Raw genomic sequence first — 25,171 nt, 5'->3', positions numbered from 1 at the left:
TGGGAGAAGGTGACATTAATATCAATAGATGCTGCTTGCAAAATTGAGGGGTGTTCCCCTGCATTTTGCAAGGTGACCTGTCAGTTTCAGCCATGAGATGATAAATTAGGCCAAATGTAAATGATACATGTGTACCTCATATTATAAAACAGACATGTGCCTGGGGAATGGAAAAAAAAAGAAAACCATGTGAACGCATATAATATTCTCCCACTTAGGACTTCAGAGATTTTACCAACACTTTTTTTCCTTAAGATTTTATTTATTTATTCATGATAGACACAGAGAGAGAAAGAGAGAGGCAGAGACACAGGCAGAGGGAGAAGCAGGCTCAATGCAGGGAGCCCAGCGTGGAATTCCATCCTGGATCCTGGGATCACACCCTGTGCTGAAGGTGGCGCTAAACCACTGAGCCACCCCGGCTGCCCTTTATCCACACTTTGGATTTATTTTCAATGGTTAGAGGATTCTGGTACTTTGTTTTTTTGTTTTGTTTTGTTTTTAAGATTTTATTTATTTATTCATGAGAGACACAGAGGGAGAGAGAGAGAGGCAGAGGCACAGGCAGAGGGAGAAGCAGGCTCCCTGCAGGGAGCCTGACGTGGAACTTGATCCCAGGTCTCCAGGATCACACCCTGGGCCGAAGGCAGTGCTAAAACGCTGAGCCACCGGGGCTGCCTGGATTCTGACACTTTGGTTTTACTTTGCTCTAGATGCAGATCATAATGCTCAGCACTACCATTCAGAAGGGAGGTGCGTCTTCCTTGGATGACAGCTTCTGAAGCCATTAGGCAAGGGAAAGTCAGTGTCAGAATTACCCTTAAAAGAGCTGTAAACCTCCTGTGAAGTACAGTCCACAGCCTTTTTTTTTTTTTTAAAGGAAATTTTTTTCTATTTTTTTTTTTTTAAAGATTTTTATTTACTTATTCATAGACACACAGAGAGAGAGAGGCACAGACACAGGCAGAGGGAGAAGCAGGCTCCATGCAGGGAGCTCGACATGGGACTCGATCCGGGGCCTCCAGGACCACACCCCAGGCTGCAGGCGGCGCTAAACTGCTGCGCCACAGGGGCTGCCCTCCACAGCCTTTTATATCCATGGCTGTAGTTTACTGCATGTGTGAAATATTTGGTGCATATGGAAATGTACAGTACATGATAAAAATACATATGCCTAATATCATTTTATGGTATTTCTAACTAAATTATTCACATGGTAATTACTCTCTCTGTTTTTCCTGTAGGAGAGTGCTGGGGGCGGGCGTGGGGGGTTGGGCGAGGGTGAGAACCAGGCACCAAGTTCATGAATGTTAATGCTTGGGGGACACAGCTCCACTGAAGTGGACACCTACTATGTGCCAGGATCAACACACAGGCTTTATTTCTTGATTTTCAACCACTCCTGTGGATCAGGGGTCGATAAACTTGTCCTTTAAAGGGCCAGTGTGTAAATATTTTTTACCTTACAGGCCATAGGTTCTTAAAGTTACAAAGTCTCTGGTGCAACTACTCAACTCTGCCATCATGGCATGAGAGCAGCACTAGACAAATGAGTGCTGCTGTATTCCAATAAAACTTTATTCACAAACACAGGTGGTAGGCCGGACTTTGCCCCCAGGCTATAGATTGCTGACTCTTGCTTTAGATGGACTGTACTATCCCATTGGTACCAGCCAAGGGAGAAATGAGAAACAAATGTTGAGGGGGTGATTGAACTTCTTTTTCAAGGTCACAAAAATGTAACTTGTAAGTGACAGGGCTCAGTGTGCTCCTAATGGCTATCCTCACTAACACCATCACCATCACAATCATATTAATCATTACCATTACCATGGGAGCTCACCTTTACATCAGGTTTATTCTGTGCCAGGCAGAGTTCCAGGTTAAGTACATGAATCAACTCATTTACTTCTTTCAGCTACCCCCAAAAATAGGCACTATTTTCATCCCGCTTGTCAGATGCAGTCCCTGAGATCCAAAGAGATTAGGAAACTTGCCCCAAATCACCCAGTTAGTGAGTAGAGGAGCTTTGGTCTGGATCTGAGCAGTCTGGCTCCAGAGTTTGCACTCCTAACCACTGGACTGCACTGCTCCTCAGTCAAGGTGCTAAAGACAAGTTCAAGAACACCAGAATGGGCCTGGTAAGGGAAGGAGTTTGATGTAAGGAATTCTTTTGGTCATGTAGCTTTTTAATGTACTTTGGACTCCTGGAGCAATTAATAAGGGGATTGATCAAGGGAAAATGATTTCCCAGTGATCAAAGAAGACAGTGTTGCCAGCAAGCCAGCTAAATGCCATGAGATGCCAAAAATGGTAAGGCAGGGTTGGCATTAGACACTCACTCCTGTCTATTCAGGTGAAATGCTCAGTCTTGGCAGGAATGGCTGGGCTTTGGAGAATAAATCCGGTGGAAGTCCTGCAAGCAAAGAGGGCCCATGCAGGGACCTCCCCACCACAAAGGAGCTTTGAACAAAGAATTTGCTTCTCTCCACTGGGGTAACGGTGCAGCTGTTAGGTTACTAAAATGAGTTTATTTCTTCTGTCCAAATACAAGGGCTTATGTTGCATTCATTTTATATATCTATGGAATTTAATTTAAATGACAAATATCCCACTGAAATACCACTTAATCTCACTAATTGGACTGGCAAAAATCAGAGGTTTGACAATGTCCTGTTGACAAGAGCTAGGAAGCTGACACTTTTGAGCATTGCAGGGAGAAACGCAAAATGATATAGCCCCTTTGGAAGGTATTTTGACAATATCCTCAAAAGTACAAGTGCATTTTCCTTTTGGGCTAGCAAGGGCACTTCCAGGAATCCACCACAAAGAATCCACCTCCACAAACAGGAAATGGATGTACAAAGGTACTCACTGTACCACAATTTGCTATAGCAAATATTGGAAATGACCCATAAGTCTACCAGAAAGGACTGGCTAAATAAATATAGTGAATCCGCACAATGGTACAGAATACTGTGAAGCTGGAAAAATGAATGGGCAAGTTCCTTATACAATAGATAGTCATATGTTAAGTGAAAAAAAAATCAATAGGCAGAAAGTATATGCACTATGCAACCTTTTCTCTAAGAAAGAGGAAAATAAGAATACTCACGTTGGTTCTACTTGTTTAAGGAACCACTCAGAGCTACATGTGCAAGGGCAAATCACTGTTCCTTTTTATATTGTTTTTATCTTTTTTTTTTAATTTATTCATAGAGACAGAGAAAGAGAGACAGAGACACAGACAGAGGGAGAAGCAGGCATCATACAGAGAGCCCGATGTGGGACTCGATCCAGGGTCTCCAGGATCACGCCCTGGGCTGCAGGCGGCGCTAAACCGCTGCGCCACCGGGGCTGCCCTGTTTTTATTTTTGAATGATGTATTTGAACCTATTTCCTTTTGAAAAAATTAAAAGAAATTTAAAATATTAAATGTCCAAAAGGCAGATTCAAATTTTAAAAATATACAATGGGAAATGCTGTAGACTATTCCCATCAGAGAACCCACAAGTTTTGGTCTGCTGGAGAGAGATAGAGTAGCCGCTGCAAAATGCAGCACCCCAAAGCTTGTTGGAGAGACCACACGGTATTTTAGGAGGACAAACTGTCTTTGTCTAAGAGACTGACCTGTACAATGCATGAGAGATAAGAATGATATGATGACAAAAAAATGTTTTCTGGAAATTGGAACAACAGTTTCTTGGCTAAGCCAATACGCTATTTGGTGACCTGCTCATTTACTTAAGGGCAAAGTTTCTGTGAAATGGCTAGACAAGATGAGAAAGGAAAAAGAAAAAGGAAGGAAAAACAAGCAAAGGAAAACTGAGACCTGTCTAGACAGGCTGTCTGGAAATCGTGGTTTCCTTGTGCTTACTGAGCACCTACCTAGACAGCTTCTTCCCCAGGTGACAGCTCTCAGGACTCCCTATCATACAAAACAACAGAGCCATGTGGCTCAGAGAAGTAAAGAAACCTGTCCAAGGTCAGAGCGAGGAAAGGGAAGAACTGGATTAGTAACCAGTCAGTCTGGCTGCTAATCCAGTGTTCACTCCACCCTGCTGGCACCCACCCACTCATCAAGTCCAGGGATGAAAGCACCCTGGGGCCCCACCAGTGTCATTACTACCCACCCACCCCCACACACACAGGTCTTCAGCCCCATCCCAGCTTCCTAGACTTGCACCTACAGCCTTTGCAAAGATACCTATGGCAGAGTAAGGTGGCAGGGTGGGGACAGAGCAGCCTGGGGAGCACCTGCCCAGCCTAAGGGGAATCCTTATTTGGTTTTGTTGTTGTTATTGTTTTTTGAGAGAGACAGAGAGAGTGCTGCAAGGGTGGGGGGGTAGAGGAGGAGGGAGGGAGTGAGGGAGGGAGGGAGAAAGAGAGAGAGAGAGAGAGAGAGAGAGAGAGAGAGAAAGAGAAATCTTTCTTTAAAAAAAAAAGATTTTACGATCCTGGAGACCCGGGATCGAATCCCATGTCGGGCTCCCGGTGCATGGAGGCTGCTTCTCCCTCTGCCTGTGTCTCTGCCTCTCTCTCTCTCTCTCTGTGACTATCATAAATAAATTTTAAAAAAAAATTTAAAAAAAAAGATTTTATTTATTTATGAGAATACACAGAGAGAGAGAGAGAGAGAGGCAGAGGCACAGGCAGAGGGAGAAGCAGGCTCCATGCAGGGAGCCCGACATGGGACTCGATCCTGGGTCTCCAGGATCACACCCTGGGCTGAAGGTGGCGCTAAACCGCTGAGCCACCTGGGCTGCCCAGAAAGAGAGAATCATAAGCAGGCTCCACACCCAGCACGAAGCAGAGCTTGGTCTCAGGACCCTGAGAACATTACCTCTGCCAAAACCAAGACAGACGCTTAACTGGCTGAGCCACCTAGGTACCCCTGGGGGAATTGCTATTTGGCTCCAGCTTCCAGTTTCCATGTAGGAATGTGGGCCCAGTCTCACTTGATTGGATTTTTCCAGAGAAGTCCAGTATTAAGAGAAAGCTTCTAAGTTTTAAATTTTGACAAGTAATTAAAAAAAATTAAAGATCTATATAGATCAAACAAAAAAGCCTTCTAGTTTCTAACCTAATAGGCAACTAGGCAGAAGGCTGGAGAATCTCCTGTATTTACCTCGATGCTATGGACCATTTTTGCAACTAGGCAGAAGGCTGGAGAATCTCCTGTATTTACCTCGATGCTATGGACCATTTTTGCAGGGGAGGGAGGAGAGCTCTTTAAGGAAATCTCATCATAATAACAGAAATCTGTTAGAAAATTTCTGCTTGGAAGACAGGTAAACGTGGGCTCTGCGACACACTTTCAGATTCCTTCCAATTCTCCGTGTGCACCTCCAGGCTGGTTCTGGGGACTTTAAGTCACATTCTGTTGTCTGAAAGCCCAAAACAATATCCCTGTCACTCTTCCTTTGCATTTTCTGTGTAACTCAAATTCCCAGGGCCCAGTTTACTGCCAAATTACCTGAGATAAACAAGTCATGCTAAGATCCTAGTTTCCTTTCCAAACCCAAACAGCAGCTGGCAGCTAGAAATGGTTATTTATAACCTGCACGCTGTTATGCGCATTTGCTTGTGCATTTCTAAAAATGCTTAGCCATGCATTCTTTGGCTGCCTTCATAATTACATGAGAGCCTGGAGACAAAGCTGTGTGGTGGCAGAGAGGGTAGATTGTGGGTCAGCCCGTCTGGCTCAGCTTCTCAGTACCTGTTTGGAAACACTGATAGTGCAATTCCATTTCACTCTATTGTCAGTGTTAAGATAGTACATGTGAAATGCGTAGAATGGTGCCCTGCACATAGTAGGCGCTTAGCAGGAAGTAGTTCACTCCCCCGTAAACAGCTGACTGTATGTATGTTCAAGGATCTCCGTGAGTTCTGTTGGACTCTGCATCCCAAACATATCTTGAATCTGTTGTTTCCTCTCCATCGTCCCTCTGTGAGGCCCATAATCATAGCAGAGCCACCTGGTAGGTCTCCTGCCTCCACTATTGCTGTGCTTTTCCCATGGCAGCCAACTAAAAATGAGACCATATCCCTTGCCTACCTGACCCTCCAGTGTGTTTTCCTCTGCATGTTTCTCTTCCTGTTCGAGCATGCTCACAGCCACACCCACGCCACACATCCCTGCAGCCCGCCAGTCTTTCCTCTGCTCCTTGGACTCACGATTCCTTCGTGTTCTAGTGCCTTTGCTCACACGGTCCTGGTCCTCTCCTGTTGGCTCCTACTTATTAATCACATCTCAGCCTAAAGGGATCGCCCTCCTCAGAGAGGACTAGCTCCCTCCTCCCTCCTTTTTACCTGCTGCACAGCCCCGTCTGATCTATTTCGTGTTAGTGTGGTTGTGGTTTATCTCCCTCGTCCCTAAATATGGCCACTGGCTTTTCTTATCACTGGATTTCCCACACCTGGAACAGTGCCTAGAATGGATTGGACATCAGTAGACATTTCTGGAATCTTTGAATGAACGAATGAATGAATGACCAAATTTTTGAATGGACAGTGTTGGGAAGACAGGAGGCATGGGTACGAACTGCTGTGAAGACTTCATCTTCTCTCACAGTGTATCTTCCTGACCCTTTCCCCCTGCTCTTTCTCAGATGGTGAAATGAAATATGACAAAGTGAGTTTAATACACCACTGGAGATAATTGGAAAATATTGATTCTTTTTCATTTGAAACAGTAAAGATAAGAAAATGCCACACTTCTGTAATTTAATCAGTGGCTTATGTGACGACATGCTTCCCAGGCTAAAATGTACTTTGCTTGACCTCTATATCCATCATACAAGTTCCTAAACCTGTTCCAACTACACACACCAACCCAGCCCTGTCTTCCAAACCAGGCCCCCACTGAATACAAGTGGGGACACTGCGTTTGTCAATCTATGTGAGCTGGTATGGATGTATTCACATTAAAGTATCTCTTGAGTATTTGCATTCCACTCACCCCTCCTCCCAATGATCTGCCAAGTAGCCCTGGAAAACACAGGAAATGATGCATGATCTCCCCTGGAATCCTAAAGAAAAAGGTATGTTTCTTCCTCTGACAGCTAATTTTTACTGAAAGCCTATTAAGTGCTGGGTACCACTTTAAAGGGCTTTAAATAGATGAATTCACTTTATTCTCAGAGTAGCCCTATGAGGAAGTCCTACTATGAATCTCTGTTTTATAATTTCAGAGTCCAGACACTAAGAGATGAAGGAACTAATCCCCTTAGGTCATGCAGCCTCAGAATTGGAGTCCCCTTGGTAGGTTTCCAAAAGCTCTGCTCCTTTCTCTCTTCCCCAGATGAGGATGGCTCATGTAGTTAGTGAGCACCAACTCAAAAGACGTGAAGGGCAGGAGAGCGAGTCTAATCCTCTGCCCTGCTTTTTCAGGGTTGCCTTCTGTAGGCTTAAAATAAAATCTCCATCTCCAATCATGCAAGAAGCAGGACTTCCCACTGCAAGGGCTCATTGGGAGGAAGGCTTTGTCATGGTTGGGGCGGGGGGCACTGTACATAAATGGATCTGTGCCTGTTCTCCCACTTCTGTGGGCACGTTAACTCCCCAAGCCTTGGCCCCAACATCTGATAAATGACAGCGGTCACACCAGATCAGAAGTTACTCACTAGCTGAATCCAGCCCACAGACATTTGTTGGGTCTCCTTATTCAAAAAAAAAAAAATTGTTTTTTCAGCTGACATCTACAGCTTGGGTGATTTCACATTTTAAAATCCTGAGTCCTGGATTCTTTTGGAAAACCAAAAGACATGGCAACACAGGGCTTGCATTCCTGCCTGGCATCTATTGTCTTGAGCTGAGGACAGTAGCCCAGCAGACAGCATGGTGTCCTCTGGTTCCCAGCCCCACTGGCTGGCTGTATCCCTGCCACTGAGGTCAAGTCCAAGTTGTCACTTATCAGCAGGTCTGAGAGGTTTTTCCCTACAGTAAAGATGAAAGTGAAGGTCCATGTGTCCACATCTCCAGCAAAAGTGAGAATCATTATCATCATCGTTCTAACTGCAGTGAGCATGCCAGGTCCTGATCTAAGGGCACTGCATCCATGAATGCTTTTAATTTTACAATAACCCCAGGAAGTAGGACAACTATCATCTCTATTTTACAGATTATGGGGGGATGGAGGAGGCTTCAAGGAATTAGCAGATGATCGAGTTGTTTATGAAATTGAGGAATATTCCAGGTATGCAAAGTGTATACAGGTATTGAAAGAATCTGACATAAAGCAGCATAACAAAATAAACCCTGGCCACTATGGTCACTTATATTACCTGTCTGGTCCCTACAGGCTTTTAAACTTGTATTCCTGCATGGAATCCTTAGAGTTCAGAAATCTATCTAGTTCCCTGGACGAGATCTGTTTAAGTCCTTTCTGGATCTGTCTGTGATTTTAGGTAGGTTTCTAAAAGCTATCTAAATAGTTTGGGGAAAATAAATAAATAAATAAATAGTTTTGGATTCTTCTTTAAAAGATTTTATTTATTTGTTTGTTTATTTGTTTATTTATATATTTAAGCGAGTGAGAGGAGGAGCAGAGCAGAAGGGAGAGGGACAAGCAGACCCTGCACTGACTGCCAAGCCAACAAGGGGCTCGATCTTGGGACCCCAAGATTGTGATGTGAACCAAAAACCAAGAGTTGGACACTTAAACAACCAAGCCATGCAGGCGCCCCTAAATAGTTCAGGAATTTTTTTTTTAAGATTTTATTTATTCACAAGAGACACATAGAGAGGCAGAGACACAGGCAGAGGGAAAAGCATGCTCCCCATGGGAAATCCAATGTGGGATTCAATACCAGAACCCCGGGATCATGCCCTGAGCCAAAGGCAGATGCTCAACTGCTGAGCCACCCAGGCATCCCAATAGTTTGGGATTCTTGAGAAAGAGCATACGTGCACATGTATGTACACGCACACACACATACACACACAGAGTGCATTGCAAAGCCACTCAGAGTTTATAAAGAGTGGGTGGTCCCTGCAGGGGTTCTGTGGTTAGTGGCCAGGTATCCCTGGTGCTCCAACTTCCTGCCTGGTGCTACATTCACCAGTAACCCTCCTATCCTCCAAGGACATGTTAAGTCAGGAGCTGTCTCCAGAGAATCCATCAGTTAACGGTGGTCAAGGTAGCATCAGAGTCAAAAAAAGAGGCAGGAGGGACGCCTGGGTTGACACTCAGCAGTTGAGCATCTGCCTTCAGCTCAGGGCATGATCCCAGGGTCTGGGAGAACAGGATAACAACAGGGGCTAGAGATACAGTAAAGGTAGCTAGGTTAGAGCATGTTATTAGGACTGGGTGAAGTACTCTAAAGGATAATGTCTAGGAACCATACTTTTCTCATTAGAGAAAGAGGAACCAGTTGAGATCTCTAGAATCTTGGCCTGTAGGCTTGGCTGCAAGGACTTTTACTCTGCCTGCTTTATGGAGACCAGCCAGCAATTCACTAAGGGACAGATCAGTTCATCTCTTTCCTGGTTACAATGTCAGCCCAGCAACACTCATGTACATCTCCCTGTGCTAGTCCTTGTGCCAAGCGCTGGGTACACAAAGGAATCAGAGTGGGTGTCTATCCTCATAGAGGAAGAAAGGCATGGAGCCCAGTACCTGTGAGACAGCAGGAGGATACAGGAGGAGGCCATGGAATCCTGCCATGTGGGAGGAGTTAATTCTACAGGTGGCGTCAGTTACTGTAATCTACAGTGTGGAGGTGACTTGAAAGGAGACAGCTGGCAGGGAATACAAGGGGGAAGGCAGGGAGGTGGGAAAGAATATGGTGTGCACAAGAAATGGCCAGCTGTCTGGGGTGAATGGGCAGCAGTTGAAATTTCAGATGCCTAGAGACCTGAATATTCAGGCTAATATTCTTTTTTTTTTTTTTTTTAGATTTTATTTATTTATTCATAGAGAGACACACACACAGAGAGGCAGAGACACAGGCAGAGGGAGAAGCGGGCCCCATGCGGGGAGCCCGACATGGGACTCGATCCCAGTTCTCCAAGATCATGCCCCGGGCTGCAGCGCCACTGGGGCTGCCCCAGGCTAATATTCTTAATGCAAGTAAAAGGCACTTGCTGACCAGTGCCATCAGCCAGAAGAGGTCAAACTGTCATCACTTGTCCAAGGCCAAGGGGTGACCAAGGTTCAGAACCAGGGCTTTGTGGGAATGCAAGCCCAGCAGGACCAAAGCACCCTTCCATCCAGAGACTATAAAGTCCAGGTTTCTATGGGAGATCACTATTTTTAAATATGGGAACACACAACAACGGACCCCATTCAGCCCATTATAATACCTCTGGACATGAGGGTGGGTGGGTAGGTGAGTATCTAAACAGGAGACTGGAGACCAGCAGACCAAACAGGAGATAGGGGAAGGGAGAAACAATGCCTCATCCAGGAAATTTTTTGATTTAGGGTGCTGTGTCCACAGGGCAATTGTTAAAGTTACAAGGGTCAAGCTGTTGAAATCTGCAGGGCATCAGTTGTCTGGTGTCATTGAGGACAATGTTTACTTCCTTATTCTTATATAAAGTGAGCTGTAAACAGTACCAAACTCCTCCTTGAACTAACCATATTGCTCCTGGTAAGCCCTTTCCTATTTGGAAATAGAAGAGTGGCCACAGGGTCAGATTCTGAGGGAGCCACGGAGGTGATCAAGGGCAGTACCTTTTATTTATTTTTTTTAAATATTTTATTTATTTATTCATGACAGACACAGAGAGAGAGGCAGAGACACAGGCAGAGGGAGAAGCAGGCTCCCTGCAGGGAGCCCAACGTGGGACAGGATCCCAGGTCTCCAGGATCAGACCCTGGGCTGAAGGCAGCGCCAAACCCTGGGCCACCAGGGCTGCCCAGGTAGTGCCTTTTAAACTGTGTTTGTTCTTCCACAAGCCTAATGGGTAGGCATCGCCCATAGACTCACTTCACAAGTGTAACAACCTGGCCACAAACTGGCACAGTCAAGTTTGAGAACGGTCTTTGAGGACATGCTCTAGATATACAAAAATCTAGGGTGTACACTTTATTTGGTTGAGTCCTAGTTCTGCTACCTGCTAGTTACATGGTGTAAATGGGCCCAATGTTAATGAGCATCACATGGAACTGTCTCAAGAATCCAATCAGATCCTCGCTGGCAGAAGTCGGCAAACTTTTCCAGGGAAGGGCCAGATAGTAAAGATTTTTGGCTTTATGGACCATATGGCCTCTGCCACAACTAATCAGCTTTGCATCTGAAGCATGAAAATAGCCATGGATCGTACGCATTTATATGCAAGTGGGCACAGCCATATCCCAATAAAACTTTATTTATAAAAGCAGGCAGTGAGCCAGATTGCTTTGAGAAAGAGAAAGACCTTTGAAAATGTGATCTTCTAGGGACTCCCATGTTGGATTATAGTTAGCTATTGTTGACTGGCTTTCTCACCAGACTATGAAGTTCTTAAATGCAGAGTATATATCCACCCCCCTCTTTTTCTCTCAGATTAAAACAAAGAGAACAAGTATATATGGCACACCATGCCACACAATTATCTGCAGGGATTTCCAAAATTGCCCAAGTTAATATAAGAGCAGGACTGTAACTTCAGATAGCTACAGGGTGCAGGCAGGGAACACATGCAATGAGGGCGGCCAGTCAGGGAGGTGCTGTGGCAAACTGGAAAGTACACCTCCCTGCTAAAGGGGTGGTCTCCATTTAGCTCCAGCTGGGAGGAAGCTGTTGCCATGCACAACTCTGATTTGGTGTTAATAGACTTTATTATTTTTGTTAAGAAAATATCACGATCAGATATTTATGAGAAACCCCTCAATTTTTCAATGTTGACAACTCATTCAAAAATTGCAAAAAAAAAGAAAAAAAAAACTGAAAACAAAACAAAAATCATTATGGGCCAAGTAAGCATGACTGTGATCTGATTCATTCAGAGGCCCCCAACTTGTAACCTCAGATATAAAGAATTCATTTTCAAATTGGCTACATCTCTCTTTTTGTGTTTAAGGTGAAAAATTTCTTAACTTCTATGTTCAGAAAAATCAACTTAAAGAAAGTTTTAAGAGTAATATAAGGAGGGGTGTCTGGGTGGCTCAGTCGGTTAAGCATCTGACTCTTGATCTCAGCTCAGGTCTTGATCTCAGGCTCGTGAGTTCAAGCCCCATGTTGGCTCCATGCTGGGCGTGGCTCCTACTTTAAAAAAAAAAAAGAAAGAAAGAAAAGAAAAAGAATAATACAATAAACTCCCATCTACCCTTCACCTGGATCCAGTACTCATCTTGGTATCTCTGGATTCCAGTACACAGAAGGCATTGAAATGTAGGGTTACTAAATGAATGCCCTAAAGAATAAGCAAAACTTAACGTGCCAAGTTCCTGTAAGCTAAAATCACAGGTTGGGATGGATACTGAGAACTAGCAAGACACAAAGAAATGAATCAGATTGAAAGTTGGGCATGAAGAAAGAAGGAAGGGAGAACAGACATAGAGACTACACAGACCACATGTTTATTTTGCCTGCTGAATGCTCGCTTTATTTTACAACATTTTTGGCTTGGTTTATTTTAAGTAGTCAGAGAAATTGACAAGTCACCGGGAGCCCACAGGTGAATACTGGATCAGAACAGAGGAGACCAGACATGCTGACAGCATACTTTCAACAAAACCTTACTAATTCAACCGTCACCCGTTTTGCAGTTTGAGATTATTTAGACAAGCTAGGCTAAATTTCATCTTGGCATTATTAATTCTTTGAGAAAGTGTACTAAGCAAATGAACAGTATAAGCGGGGGAAATGTTGAATATTTGCTCTGGGGAGAGCAAAAGCAAATGAACAGCTTTAAAATCCTTTCTAATTATGTTGATGTGCTGAACTTTTGTCTAATTATTATGTTTCCTTGAGAACTGAGTAGAAATATTTTTTTCCTGAACCATCTCATATTTTAAAAGCACTGGAGGAAATGTGACTTTAACATAAAGGTGAACACTTCATAGCAAAAGACTCACACATTGCCAGTTTACTTTCAGGTAAATATAAAATGTCACAAGTCGGCTTTTTTTAAACAAACAGTGAGCTAATTACAAAGATTATTATTTGCTAGAGAGCTTCATCGATTCCCTCCTCCCTCTTCTGCCAGCTAAAGTTTGCCCATTTGCAGATAATGACAGCATTAGCCACCTCGTAGGAGTGCTTTTTATCTGCCAGACTTGGTGTTAAGTGTTCATGCACAGTCTCATTGAATTCACCAGTGGATTTTACCAGATAAAACAAAGTATGCCTTATTTTCAGCTCTACTTCATTGACAGAAAAACTGAGGCTCAGAGAGGTCAGAGTACATAGCTGAAATTTGAATATATAGCCCCCCCAAATATATCAGCATTATATCACACTGTATCGCAGAGCCAAATGAAACTTGCCCAAGGTCAAAACCAATGGACCAGGAAAAATGTGAAAAACCATGGTGATTTGGACATGCAGAATTAACCTAACTACAATCCAGTTTGGGTATTGTAGATAGATGGTAAATTCTTAAGCTTTCTGTAAAGTTGGGAAGTAAACACCTTTTTGGTAAGGCCAGACTTGGCTAGAATCACAATTCATCATGGTATGCTTCACCCTACCTAACACATATGTGCCTATAAAATTGTTGTATCACCTACATTTTAAAAATTTAATAGAAAAGGGATCTTTTGAATGCTAAATCTAATCTTGGGGCAAATGCTTTCTTAGAAAGAACAACTTTTTCTTTTTTGTACCACTCTGAAAATTAACAGGTTCCTCTATTGGGCTGTGATAATGCTCTAGGAGTGAAGGAGATGATGACAGAGTAACTGGGCAGACTTCTTAAAAATGGTCTATAGCGATGTTTCTCAAACTGTTTTCCACAGACCCTGGGAAGAAGAGGGGGTTCACAAGGACAAAACTATCTTAATCACAATTCTAAGATTTCTTCACTGTGTTGATACTTGCATTGATGATGGAAAAGCAGCAGTAGATAAAACTGCTTGTGGCCTGAGTTGCTACAAGGCAGCAGCACCAAATTGTACTAGCAGTCATCACATTATTTACTGCCATGTACTCACGATAAAACTATAATCATAAAAAAATCATTTTCACCTAAGAATATCCTTATGAAATACTAAATTAATTTTGTTCCATTTCATCCCACGAGTATACATCTTTTTAATATTGTGTGTGACAAAATGGGAAGTATATCAAGCCCTTCTGGTACAAGCCAAAGCGGAATAGTTGATCCTAGAAAACACTCATGTACTTGTGTGAGTTACCAGCTGATCTAGCCACATACATATAGAATGACTTTTTTTACTTGAATGAACATCTAACAAACTATAGTTTATAGTTATACAGGCTTGAGTGTTTCACGGACATTTTCTCAAATATGTAAAAAAAAAAAAAAAAAAAGACAGAAAAGTGAGTCTGTCCCTTTCCCCAAGGAAACTGACAGTATTTGTTGCCTAAATGAAAACTTGTTTCTACTACCTTGAGTTTAGCAGCTTAAACTTTTTTCTAAATAAATAAATAGACGGTGATATTAACAAATGTGATTTTCTTGATACTATATAATTATATTCCACTTGATATCACATAATGGAATTTGAAATGTCAACATTTGGAAGACTTGCGTGACTCAGTAAACCAACATTTTCCAAATGACCAATGCCTAATGTAATAAAATCATACATGAGTAAAATATCTGAACAAAAGGGAAGATAAACCAATGGATTTTAATGTAACAGAGTACAAAAGTTCACCAATATGGTTTCAGATGGCACACTGTAAATACCCTTCAAGAAATCACCACTTGCTAGGTTTTGGCATGGTATCAAAAAAGAAGGTCTTTGATTTGAAGACGGCAATTAAAATCTGTGTGAGGCCAGACTTTCTTCATGTACATCAGCCAAAAGACACAACAGTTTGGTTGCTGAAGCAGAAATGAGAGTCTAGGTATTTTCTATCAAGCCAGACATTAAGAGATTTGAGACAATGTAAAATAATGCTACTCTTCCTACTAATTTTGGGGGATGTAGGCCTAGCTAATTTTCATTAAAATTATAATTTTTATTCAGAAGTAATGGGTTTACTGTTATTTTTTAAAGATTTATTATCTTTAGAGAGAGAGAACACATGTGAGCATGGGGAGGGGCAGAGGGAGAGAACCTTAAGCAGACTTCCTGCTAAGTGAGGAACCCAATGTGGGGCTCAATCTCAACCCATGAGATGATGACCTGAGCCGAAACCAAGAACTGGATGCTTAGCCAACTGAGCTACCCAGGCGCCCCAAGTTTACTGCTATTTTTAAATAATTGATAAATGAATGCTTTAAGATTTTTTTTTCTCAGCTTTAATTTCAATACGGTCAATAGCACAGATACAATATACATAAAGCTCTTTTGAGGTAAGAGTATAAAGGTGTCCTGAGATCGAAATGATTTGAGGAAAAAAAAAAACCAAACATTTGAGAACTGTTGCTCTGTAGCAATAGATCGCTCCACAAGGCAACTGCAAATGACATTTTATAGTACCTCTGAAGTACAAAGGGCAAAGATGTCTTTTAAGTACATATCAGACTGGTCAATTAAAAAAAAAAACAACAACTAACTTCCCACACTGCATCAGGCGGATTCAAGGAACAAATCCTCGGAAGTAAGGGAGAGTGCTAAAATGAGAAAAATGATCTGGATTTTAGCACAGGCCCTCAACAGTCTGTCTAGACATTAGTCCTCCTATCTTCAAAATGAGATCAAAGTACCCTATTTTTAGATTGTTTTCAACGGTCAATTCCATGATTCTAATCAGGGAACCCTAAATAGTGGTCCACAGGTGGCATCTGGCCATCTGGCCATCAGACTGATTGGCTGTCATGGCATTTCGAGAAGTGCCCCCCCCCCAACCCCCCAGAAAAATTAATTGGTTGGAGAGGAGTGAGAAGCTTTCCTTTCCAAAAGGGGAAGTGATTTTTCAGTGACACCCCAATCCAGCCCACCAGACCTGCCCCTGCAGATATTTCCATTTGGAACGCCTGGAATGAGCTGAAGGGCCTCTGAAACCACCAAATCTCCAACTCTGTTCATTTAGCTGAGTGTCTGTGTTTCTTAGTCACTCTGCCCAGCTTGCTGGCCGTTTGACTTGGGGCAAGTTAACTTCTTTGAGCCTCAGTTTCTTCATTTGCAAAACAGGATCACACACACACACACACACACACACACCATGGGACCCCCCCCCGCCCCCCAAAGAGCTGTTGAGAAGCTTAACGAGGTGTTGTTGACAGCGCTTGCAGTTTTTGGCACTAAACAGTAGTGATTATCCACATCAGAGCTCAGAAGGAGAGTATGCCCTGGTCCTCCCCACCCGCCCAGTCGCTGATGACCTGGATGGCGCGTACCCCCATACCAACACCCAGGTTTCAGCGTCCCACATCCGAGGAGGCCACACAAGACCCCCTTCAGACTTCTGCTTCTCCTTTCTACCCTAAAGCGCTTCTGAGCCCCCGGCCAGTACCGGGTTCCTACACCAACACGGCTCTGCACAGAGGCCCAACCACTGACCCCGCCCCCCCGCCCCCCCGTCCCTCCTGCCCCCCCCCCAGCCCCTTCTTCCCATCCCGGACCCCCTAGTAGGGCTCCCTTTCCCTCTGACCAGAGACCACCCCGGGTCAGGCAGTAGCGACCCGGGGCTCTCTTGCCTGGGATTCTGTCCGAGGGAACCTCAGGAGAGATGAGACAATAACCGCCCGACCGTCCGGAGGGGCCCACGGACACTCACCATCCATCCCGAGAGGCGGCGGTTCCGGGAGCTCGAACCGGAAGCGGCCTCTGCAGTGTTTGCAGTTCCCCTGGTTACTGCGGGGTTCCGGACCAATGGCGGCGGAGCCCCGCGGACTGAGCCCGCCCCCACGGGGCGTGACGTCACGCCGGCGCTCCGGAGCTCCTCCTCCCCCCGCAGGTCCAGCCCCGCCTCCCCGGGCTGCCGCTGTGGTGCGCAGGCGCGCTGGAGGGCCCTCCGCGTCCTGATGCGCAGGCGCCCGGGGAGCTGCAAACTCCAGGAGCAATGGACGCGTTGGAGTCGTTGTTGGACGAGGTGGCCCTGGAGGGGCTCGATGGCCTGTGTCTGCCGGCGCTCTGGAGCCGTCTGGAGACGCGAGTGCCTCCCTTCCCGCTGCCTTTGGAGCCCTACACGCAGGAGTTCCTGTGGCGGGCCCTTGCCACGCACCCGGGCATCAGCTTCTACGAAGAGCCTCGGGAGCGACCCGACCTCCAGCTCCAGGACCGGTCAGCGGCCTGGCCCTGGGGGGGGCGGCGGGCGCGGGGCCCGGAGCCCCACGGCGCTGGGAGGGGGCGGGGGGAGGAGTGGAGCCGCGGGAGTCTGACCGGGGGCGCGGGGAGCGGCTGGCGGGGAGGGGGAGGGGGAGGGGGTCCCTCGGGCCTGCTTGGAGCCCGGGCGCCTGATGGGGTGGGGGGGCATCTAGCCATGTCCCTTCCGGCCCGTTGTGGGTGTTTGGGTGCTAGTGAGCAGCACTGGGACTGGAGGGGGTGGATATCCCCAAAGAGCTTCAAAGAGTGGTGGGTAGGAAGTCAGATTAGATCAAGACTGGAGATCCTGGAGTTCAGCCTCCTTTTCTGGGGCATTCATTCAGTGCTCAGCTAGAGAGCCCGGGGCAGCTAGAGATCTGCCTAACAGCAAGCTTAGCCATAATAATAATAGCTAGCATTTATTGGACGGTTATTATTGGCCTGATGCTGGAAGATCCTGTGCTAGGAGCTTGGAGAAACTGAACTCCTTCAGTCCTCAGCAGTGGGTGCTTTTATCTTCCCCATTTTGCAGAAGAGGCAACTGAGGATTAACCTGTCCCAAGTTAAGAGAGATTATAAGTGACCAAGTGTTGAGTAGAACACTCAAGGCAGCCTGTCTCTATAGAGTCTGTGCGGTTAACGTCGTGTTGTGAGAAGTTACCAGAGGTAATACTGTCCAAAGCAAGACTTAAAAGATTGGATTTAGGGAGCCACTTGGCAGAGTATTCTGGACGGGGAAGGGCAAATGTGGAAGTCTAAAGGGAGAGAAGTAAGTTAAGTGTGGTTGAAGTGTAAAGTGGGAGGCTGAGAATAGGGAATAATAGTTGGCACTTAGGTACATGCTTCTTGTGAGCTGGGACTTGCTGAGACCCTGACATAGCAAGTTAATTTTTACAATGACCCTAAGGAGGTGGATATTATCACCCCTGTTTTCCTGAAGAGAAAATTCGGGCACAGAGAGGGTAAGTGACTTGTTCAAGACTATCAACTAGCAAGAGCAACTTCAACCAGAATTTGAATCCTTGAAGTTTGGGGTTACAGAGTCCTCTCTGTCCTTAACCAGATTGGACTGGAGAGGTAATCAGTGGTCTTTTAATCCACTTAGAGAGTTTATCCTTTATCAAAAGAACAGTTGGGAACCCCACCCCCAAAAAGGAGGGCCAGACTAAGGGCAGAATGTGAGGTTGAGAGATTTTAGTAATCCAGTCACAAACAACCAATCATCGTTTTGATGTGGTTTGAAGGTTGGGGTTTAGAGCTGTTGGCCAAGAAAGAATTCACGAGAAGTCTTCGGGGGCAAGAAGGCTTTCATGAAAGCACAGTGATAGGACCGGTGGGCAGAACGAGCTGGGGTTGTCAGGAGCGAGTGACTGATTATATATTTTCCAGTTGTGGGAAGTAAAGACAAACGGAGGCTTCCAAAAGGACTCTCAGATGCTGAAGAAGACTCAGGGGGACCCTGGAGGCCTAGCTATTGTCAAGCTAAGCTTGTTTTTCTCCTAGCAGAGCATTAACTTTTACAGTTGGGAGCTTCCTGGAAGAATGTTATACTCTGCCTGCCTCGAATGACAATGGGCTGCAGGTTATAAAGAAGTTTCATTTTCATCTACATTTTCTTTTTTTTTTTTTTAAGATTTTATTTATTTATTCATGAGAGACACAGAGAGAGAGGCAGAGACACAGGCAGAGGGAGAAGGGGGCTCCACGCTGGGAGTTCGACATGGAACTCCCATCCCCCTGTCTCCAGGATCACGCCCTGGGCTGAAGGCGGCGCCAAACCGCTGAGCCACCCAGGCTGCCCTCTACATTTCTTTCTTGCCTTTGTTCTCCACCTCAGTTTTGCTTACTGTGACACAAGTGAGAATAAATAAGAGAGGCAAATGGAATCAAGACATAAGGAGCAGAAGAATCAAGAGGATTTGGTGACTAGATGTGGGGTTATTAAGACAGGGGGGAATCAGGGATGATTGTTTTCTGGTTTCTGATATTTAGGTTCCAGAATGAATATTGATGCCCTTTACTGTTGGTGAGGAACACAGAAGAGCAGCAAGGTGGTTGGGTCTCAGGGGAGGTGGGCAAGGTGCTGAATGTACTTTGAGACACACCGAGTTCAAGGTTCCTTTGGGTGATCCAAGTGGAGATTCTATTTAGTAAACATGTGGCTTCATTGGACAAAAGCAAGGCCAGAGGGAGGGACGGAGCTGGACATGGGCCATCATCCCATATGGTTAGGTATTAAAGCTATAGACCAGGATCATCCCTGGAAGAGGATGCAGTGTGACGGGAGGCCTAAGACATGGCCTTTAGGTGCACGTACATTGAAAGGCTGGATGGACAGCTAGAAACCATCAAAGAAGTCTAGGGAGGTGTGGCTGGAGAGGTGGAGGGCAGTAGTCCACAGCCAACTCCTGGCAGATGGTGGAAGATGTGATTTGGGAATGGAGGGTAAAGCAGTGCAGAGGTCACAGAGAAGGCGAAGAAGAGAGAGGGCTGATGAGCATAAATGGGATTTACCCTTAAATAGACCAGCTCAGGCTGTGAGCAACATTTCTAAGGAGAGCCTCACAAACTTGGCTAACTGGATAAAGGAAGAAATGCAAGTCAAAGATGTCCCTATGGCATCAATACAACATAACTGGAAGAAAGTGGAAAGGAGGGACTTCATTGGAGGCAGAGAGAGGTCGTCATAGCCTTGATTTTGATCTCATTGAATTCGAGGTGTTCAATAGACAACTGGAGACCCAGGATCAGTGTTTGGAGGAAAAGACAGGACTGAGGATTCCAAGGTGAAAATTGTTAACATGCAGGCACCGGATTTGGAGGGAAACCAAAAGGCCATGATTTGGGCCAGTGAGATGGTTCTGGTTCCAGCATTCAGCTTCTGGGGTGGGTTTGGGGGACCCTGGAAAGGTCTGTGTTTTCTGGGATAGAAAGGCAGGAATGCTGCTCTAATCTGCATATGCAAGGCTGGGGACCGAGTGAGCTCACTCCTCTCTGATCTCTGCAGGAGTTTGTCAGAAGAATGCGCCAGGGGCGCCTGGGTGGCTCTGTCCGTTAAGCATCCGGCTCTTGGTTTCTGGTTTCAGCTCAGGTCATGATCTCAGGGTCGTGAGATCCAGCCCTGTGTAGGGCTCCCAGCGTGAAGTCTGCTTGGGACCCTTTACCTCTTTCTCTCCCTCCTCTGCCTCTCCCCACCCCAGCTGTTGCACACTCACTCTCTAAAAATAAATAAATAAAATCTTTAATATAAAAAGAAAAAAGGAAAGAAGAATGTGCCAAGTATGTATTATTTCTGAAGCTGAGTTGTGGTTTGGTGTTTGTGCTTTCCCCCTTTTAGGTATGAAGAGATTGACTTGGAAACCGGCATTTTGGAGTCCCGGAGGGATCCAGTCCCCTTGGAGGATGTCTACCCCATTCATATGATCTTAGAGAACAAGGATGGCATCCAGGGCTCATGCCGGTACTTCAAGGAGAGGAAAAACATAACCAATGACATCAGGACCAAGTCTTTACAGCCCCGATGTATGATGGTGGAAGCCTTTGGCAGGTAACGGCTCTGTACTATCGGAGACTCATGGACTGCCTCCTGTGTGGAAGCCTGGGGGGTATAGTCAGGGCACGAAGACTCGTCTGCAGCCTGGAAGTCTGTCCGTGTGGCAGCCCTCCACTAAGCCTCCACATTCTGCATGCCACTCTTGCAGTGGTGCAGATTTTGCTCAGGGGCCTACCTTTCCCCTTTCCCTTGTGTTCATGGTCCTGGCACAGTTGAGCAGAGTAAATGGCCCTCATACGGATCAATGCCTTTCCTTCTCTTGTCCAGGCTCAGGATCCCAGTTTCCCAGAGAGACTAATCCAGGTTGTTATCTTCTCCAGCCCCTCCCCATACCCACCTCCCTGCCCACTTCACGGAACAGGGAAAAGCTGCCATTGTGAATTCTGCAGACTTGTGTCTTCTTCAGCCTGCAACTTTCCATGTTTCCGCTCTTCCTCAGCTCAGAGGCAACAAGAAGCCCTGGCCCAGGCCCAGGCTGCACTCTGCTTCTCTTCTTCCTCCTCCTCCTCCTCTCCTCCTTTCTCCAGCCTAGCTCCCGGTAGCCCCGCCCCCTCCCCCACCCCGGCTACCTCTCTCAGTGAGCTCATCTTTCTCCATGAGTTTCAACGTTGCCTCCTTGCTGCTGGAGCTCTCTCCTCAATCCTAATGACTCGCCCATCTTACAACAGGACCTTCTCTCACCTCAGGTCCCCTGTGACTATAGATCTGTCTGTGCTGCTTGCTATTTCCTGGAGGAAATAGCCACCTTCATTCTTTCTCTCCTTTACTTCTCTGCCCACTGATGTCTGACTTTATTACTTTACTGAAATCTTATCCCCTGAGATTCCTAGTAACAAGCCTGTGGATGCTGTTGGGCTCTTGATCTCCTTGACCCCTCTACCCCATCACGGAGTTTTAAAGTTTTTGCACCACGGCTTCCTGCTTTGTTTTTCTCTTCTGGCCAATCCTCACCAGCTGCCTCATGGATGCCCCAGCTTCCATCCTCCCTTTAAATATTGGGCTGCTCTGAAGGGCTCTCCTACCCAGACGTCCCCCAAGTGCCACGTGTGGAGTTCAGTAGCCTCTTCTTCAGAGCATCACACTCCTTCACCCTGAACCTGCCTCCTCTTCCCTTTCTTGCCTCAAACCCCCTTTGGCCTCAAAATAGTACAAGAGTCTCCTGACTCCCTTCTTGCTGCCTTGCTCTACCTCTTTCTCTTCTTTTTCAAGATTTATTTATTTTAGAAAGAGAGAGAGAGAGAGAGAGAGAGGATCTCAAGCAGCCTCCCTACTGAGCACAGAGTCTGACATAGGGTTCAATCACCCATGACCCTGAGATCATGACCTGAGCCAAAATCAAGAGTCAGATGCTTAACCGACTGCTGCCCAGGTGCCCCGTCTCTCCTCTTTGGAACTTCCCACACTCCATGGCATGTTTTTCTCTAAAATGGAATTGTGATAGATAGAGCCTTGGTCATTCATGGCACATGTTTCCAACTGGCCACATGTGCCCCATGCACATGCTTTGTTTAGCCTGCACGGTGTTTTGTTTTAATTTTATTTCTTAACTAATATTTAAAATCTGGACTTCTAGCTCCTTTTTAAAAACATCACAGGATCTAGCTGCACTAGGATGGATTTTTGCTTGGTGACATAGGCCAGAGCCATGAGCCACGAGCCACCCAGTGCTCTGCGTGCCCTGCAGCTGCCTGCCGACTGACCCTAGCCCTTCAGGCTCTGCAGGACCTATACCCTCTGCACCCCGCCCAAGCTTTGACTGTAGCCCCTGAACTTGCCCGAGTCTTCTCCATGTTGCAGCCCAAACATGTGGAGCTCATTTCTGTCTCAGGGCTACAGCACGTGCCATTCCTCATGCTGAGAATGTTCTGCCTCAGGTCTTCACATCTCCACCCTATACACTTCATTCAGTCTTAACTTAGCTCCTCAGAAAGTGTGCCTGTTGCCCAGACACCATTGTGTTACTCATTGCAGTACCAAAAAATGGTCTTTTGTTTTTGAGAGAGACAGTAAAAGAGTGCAGGCATGCGTTTATGAGGTGGGGAGGGGGGAAGGAGATGGAATGAATCTTGAGCAGGCTTCATGCCCGGCATGGAGCCCAACGCAGGGTTTCCATCTCACTACCCAGAAATCATGACCTGACCTGAAATCAAGAGACTGACTCCCTCAGGTGCCCTAGTACCAAATGATCTTAAGTATTTATTCATGTCACCCTTTGGCCACCAGACCATAAACTCTTGAAGGCAGAAACTTTTTTATTCATGACTGTAACTAGGATCTAGAATATGCCTGGCACAATATCAACTCCTAAAAAGGCATGTTGACTGATTGATTATCCTGTTGGGTTTGAAGTTATAGCCCCTGACCTGTGCCATGACATCTAAACTCCCGGGGCTGGCATTGCAAGGCCATTCAGGATGTAGATTCCCAGTGACCTTTTTTTTTTTTTTTTTTTTTTTTAAGATTTATTTATTTATTTATGAGAAACACACACACAGAGAGAGAGAGGCAGAGACACAGGCAGAGAGAGGAGCAGGCTCCATGCAGGGAGCCTGATGTGAGACTCGATCCCGGGTCTCCAGGATCACACCCTGGGCTGAAGGCGGCGCTAAACCGCTGCACCACCGGGGCTGCCCTCCCAGTGACCTCTGGAGTTTTCTTTCCTTCTGCTTTCTAGCTTGCAACCCCAGAGTTTCTAGCCATACCACACCACTTGCCTCCTGGGACAGGCGTGCTCCTTCATCCCTCTGAAACTTGCAGGTTCTGCTTCCTTGTCCTTCACCCACCCTGGTGACTGCCAACTCTGGAATCACCTCCTGTGAGAGTGTTCCCTGGTTACTATGCATGCATTCTGTTCACATACACAGGCTGGAATTGGGGCTCCACACATAATGGCATTCGGTAGGCTCGACCACCAGAGTTGCTCCCTGCCAGCTATGGGCCGTAGCATAATCGCTCGGTCTCTTGACTTGCTCTTTCAGTAGACTGTGAGCTCCTTGCAGATTGATACCACTTTAATTTATCTTGGTATCTCTGGTATTTTGCATTGTGCTTATTCAGTATTTGACATCCTGTCTGATGAACACACTCAGCAATTTCAGCCTAGCAGGACTCACAGAGTCAGCTAACTGGAAATGTTGGGATTATAACGTACAGTGTAGTAAACAAATCTGATACATTTGAAAAGCAGCAAACCAGTTCCCCTGTTTTCAAACTTTCTTTTCCCAGCTGACCTCTTCCAATGTAATTTCATGAGTTTATTTTGAAATGAGAGGGTATAGGTCCTAAGTTTGTGACATGCAGACACAGGAAGTTGACTGTCTCTCTTTTGTGTGTGTTCACAACTTAACATTCTTTCCAAGGCTGGATTCTGCAGACTTCCATGACTGCAGAAGACTCCTTTTAGGTCACAACGTATAGGAATCTGCAATGTTTAAGTTAAAAGGAAGGCAGTCTCTTCTTTGATCTTTTGGCGGTAGAGGTGAAATCAGCTGATGTGGAGTAGGAGGAAGGAGAATTATCAGACTGAGGGATGTGATGGAATAAATTCATTTCTCTGCCTAGTCTCCATCCCTTAAGACTGAGACTCCGTCATAGTGCCTTATCTGCTAATCTAAGCTGACGTGTTGGGCAGATTGGCCTACTCCATCACACCCTTTTAGGTTCCAAGCCTTGCAGCAGAGATCCCATTGCTCATTCTCTTCTTGGCATTGAGATACCATCCACTTGGAAGCACTCCCTTTCCCAGACAAGTCACCCAGGGTCCATGCACAAGAGCTCATGAGCTACCAACCTCTAATCCTGGACCAGCATCTACTTTTCATAGCTCTGTTGTTTAAATACCTGACCACAAGGCCTGTCTCCCATCACATCACTAGGTCTGAAATGCTTTGCTAGGTAGCACCTCTTTTTTTTTTTTTTTTTAAGATTTTATTTATTTATTCGTGAGAGACAGGCAGAGACAAAGGCAGAGGGAGGAGCAGGCTCCATGTTGGGAGCCCGATGTGGAACTCGATCCCAGGTCTCCAGGATCGTGCCCCAGGCCAAAGGCAGCGCTAAACCGCTGAGCCACCCGGGCTGCCCGGTAGGACATATTCGTGGCCTCTATTTTCATACCATAGGTCAGTAGGAATGAGGGATTTTTCCCAGGTCTGATCTTCAACACACTACGGAGCCACCGATTACATAGTTAAGTACAGGCATACCTCATATTACTGTGCTCACAGATACTGCGTTTTTTTATAAATTGAACATTTGTGGCAACCCTGCATCAAGTCTACTGGCACCATTTTTTCCAGCAGCGTTTGCTT

The 25,171-nt window shown here is 45.7% G+C and overlaps 2 protein-coding genes across 4 annotated transcripts in view; one reads left to right on the top strand and one right to left on the bottom strand.

The window, feature by feature from the left end:
• Positions 1 to 16,883, bottom strand: part of KATNIP (katanin interacting protein) — a 196,099-nt gene extending 179,216 nt beyond the window's left edge. The window contains exon 1 of one of the 2 annotated variants that reach the window (XM_072836272.1): positions 16,785 to 16,883. In XM_072836272.1, coding sequence (XP_072692373.1) covers positions 16,785 to 16,791 — 7 coding nt within the window. In that variant the 5' untranslated portion in view covers positions 16,792 to 16,883. The remainder of the gene's footprint in view (positions 1 to 16,784) is intronic. The other variant, XM_072836271.1, reaches the window with a different exon arrangement.
• Positions 16,884 to 17,012: 129 nt separating this feature from the next.
• Positions 17,013 to 25,171, top strand: part of GTF3C1 (general transcription factor IIIC subunit 1) — a 73,417-nt gene continuing 65,258 nt past the window's right edge. For both annotated transcript variants that reach the window (XM_072836270.1, XM_072836269.1), the window contains exons 1-2: positions 17,013 to 17,290; positions 20,649 to 20,858. In XM_072836270.1, the coding sequence (XP_072692371.1) occupies positions 17,070 to 17,290; positions 20,649 to 20,858 (431 nt within the window). In that variant the 5' untranslated portion in view covers positions 17,013 to 17,069. The remainder of the gene's footprint in view (positions 17,291 to 20,648; positions 20,859 to 25,171) is intronic.

The sequence above is a fragment of the Canis lupus genome, chromosome 8, assembly GCF_048164855.1.
Source record: "Canis lupus baileyi chromosome 8, mCanLup2.hap1, whole genome shotgun sequence".
Taxonomy (NCBI): domain Eukaryota; kingdom Metazoa; phylum Chordata; class Mammalia; order Carnivora; family Canidae; genus Canis; species Canis lupus.
Note: the sequence above shows the minus strand (reverse complement) of the source record. Positions and strands in the feature narration are given on the sequence as shown.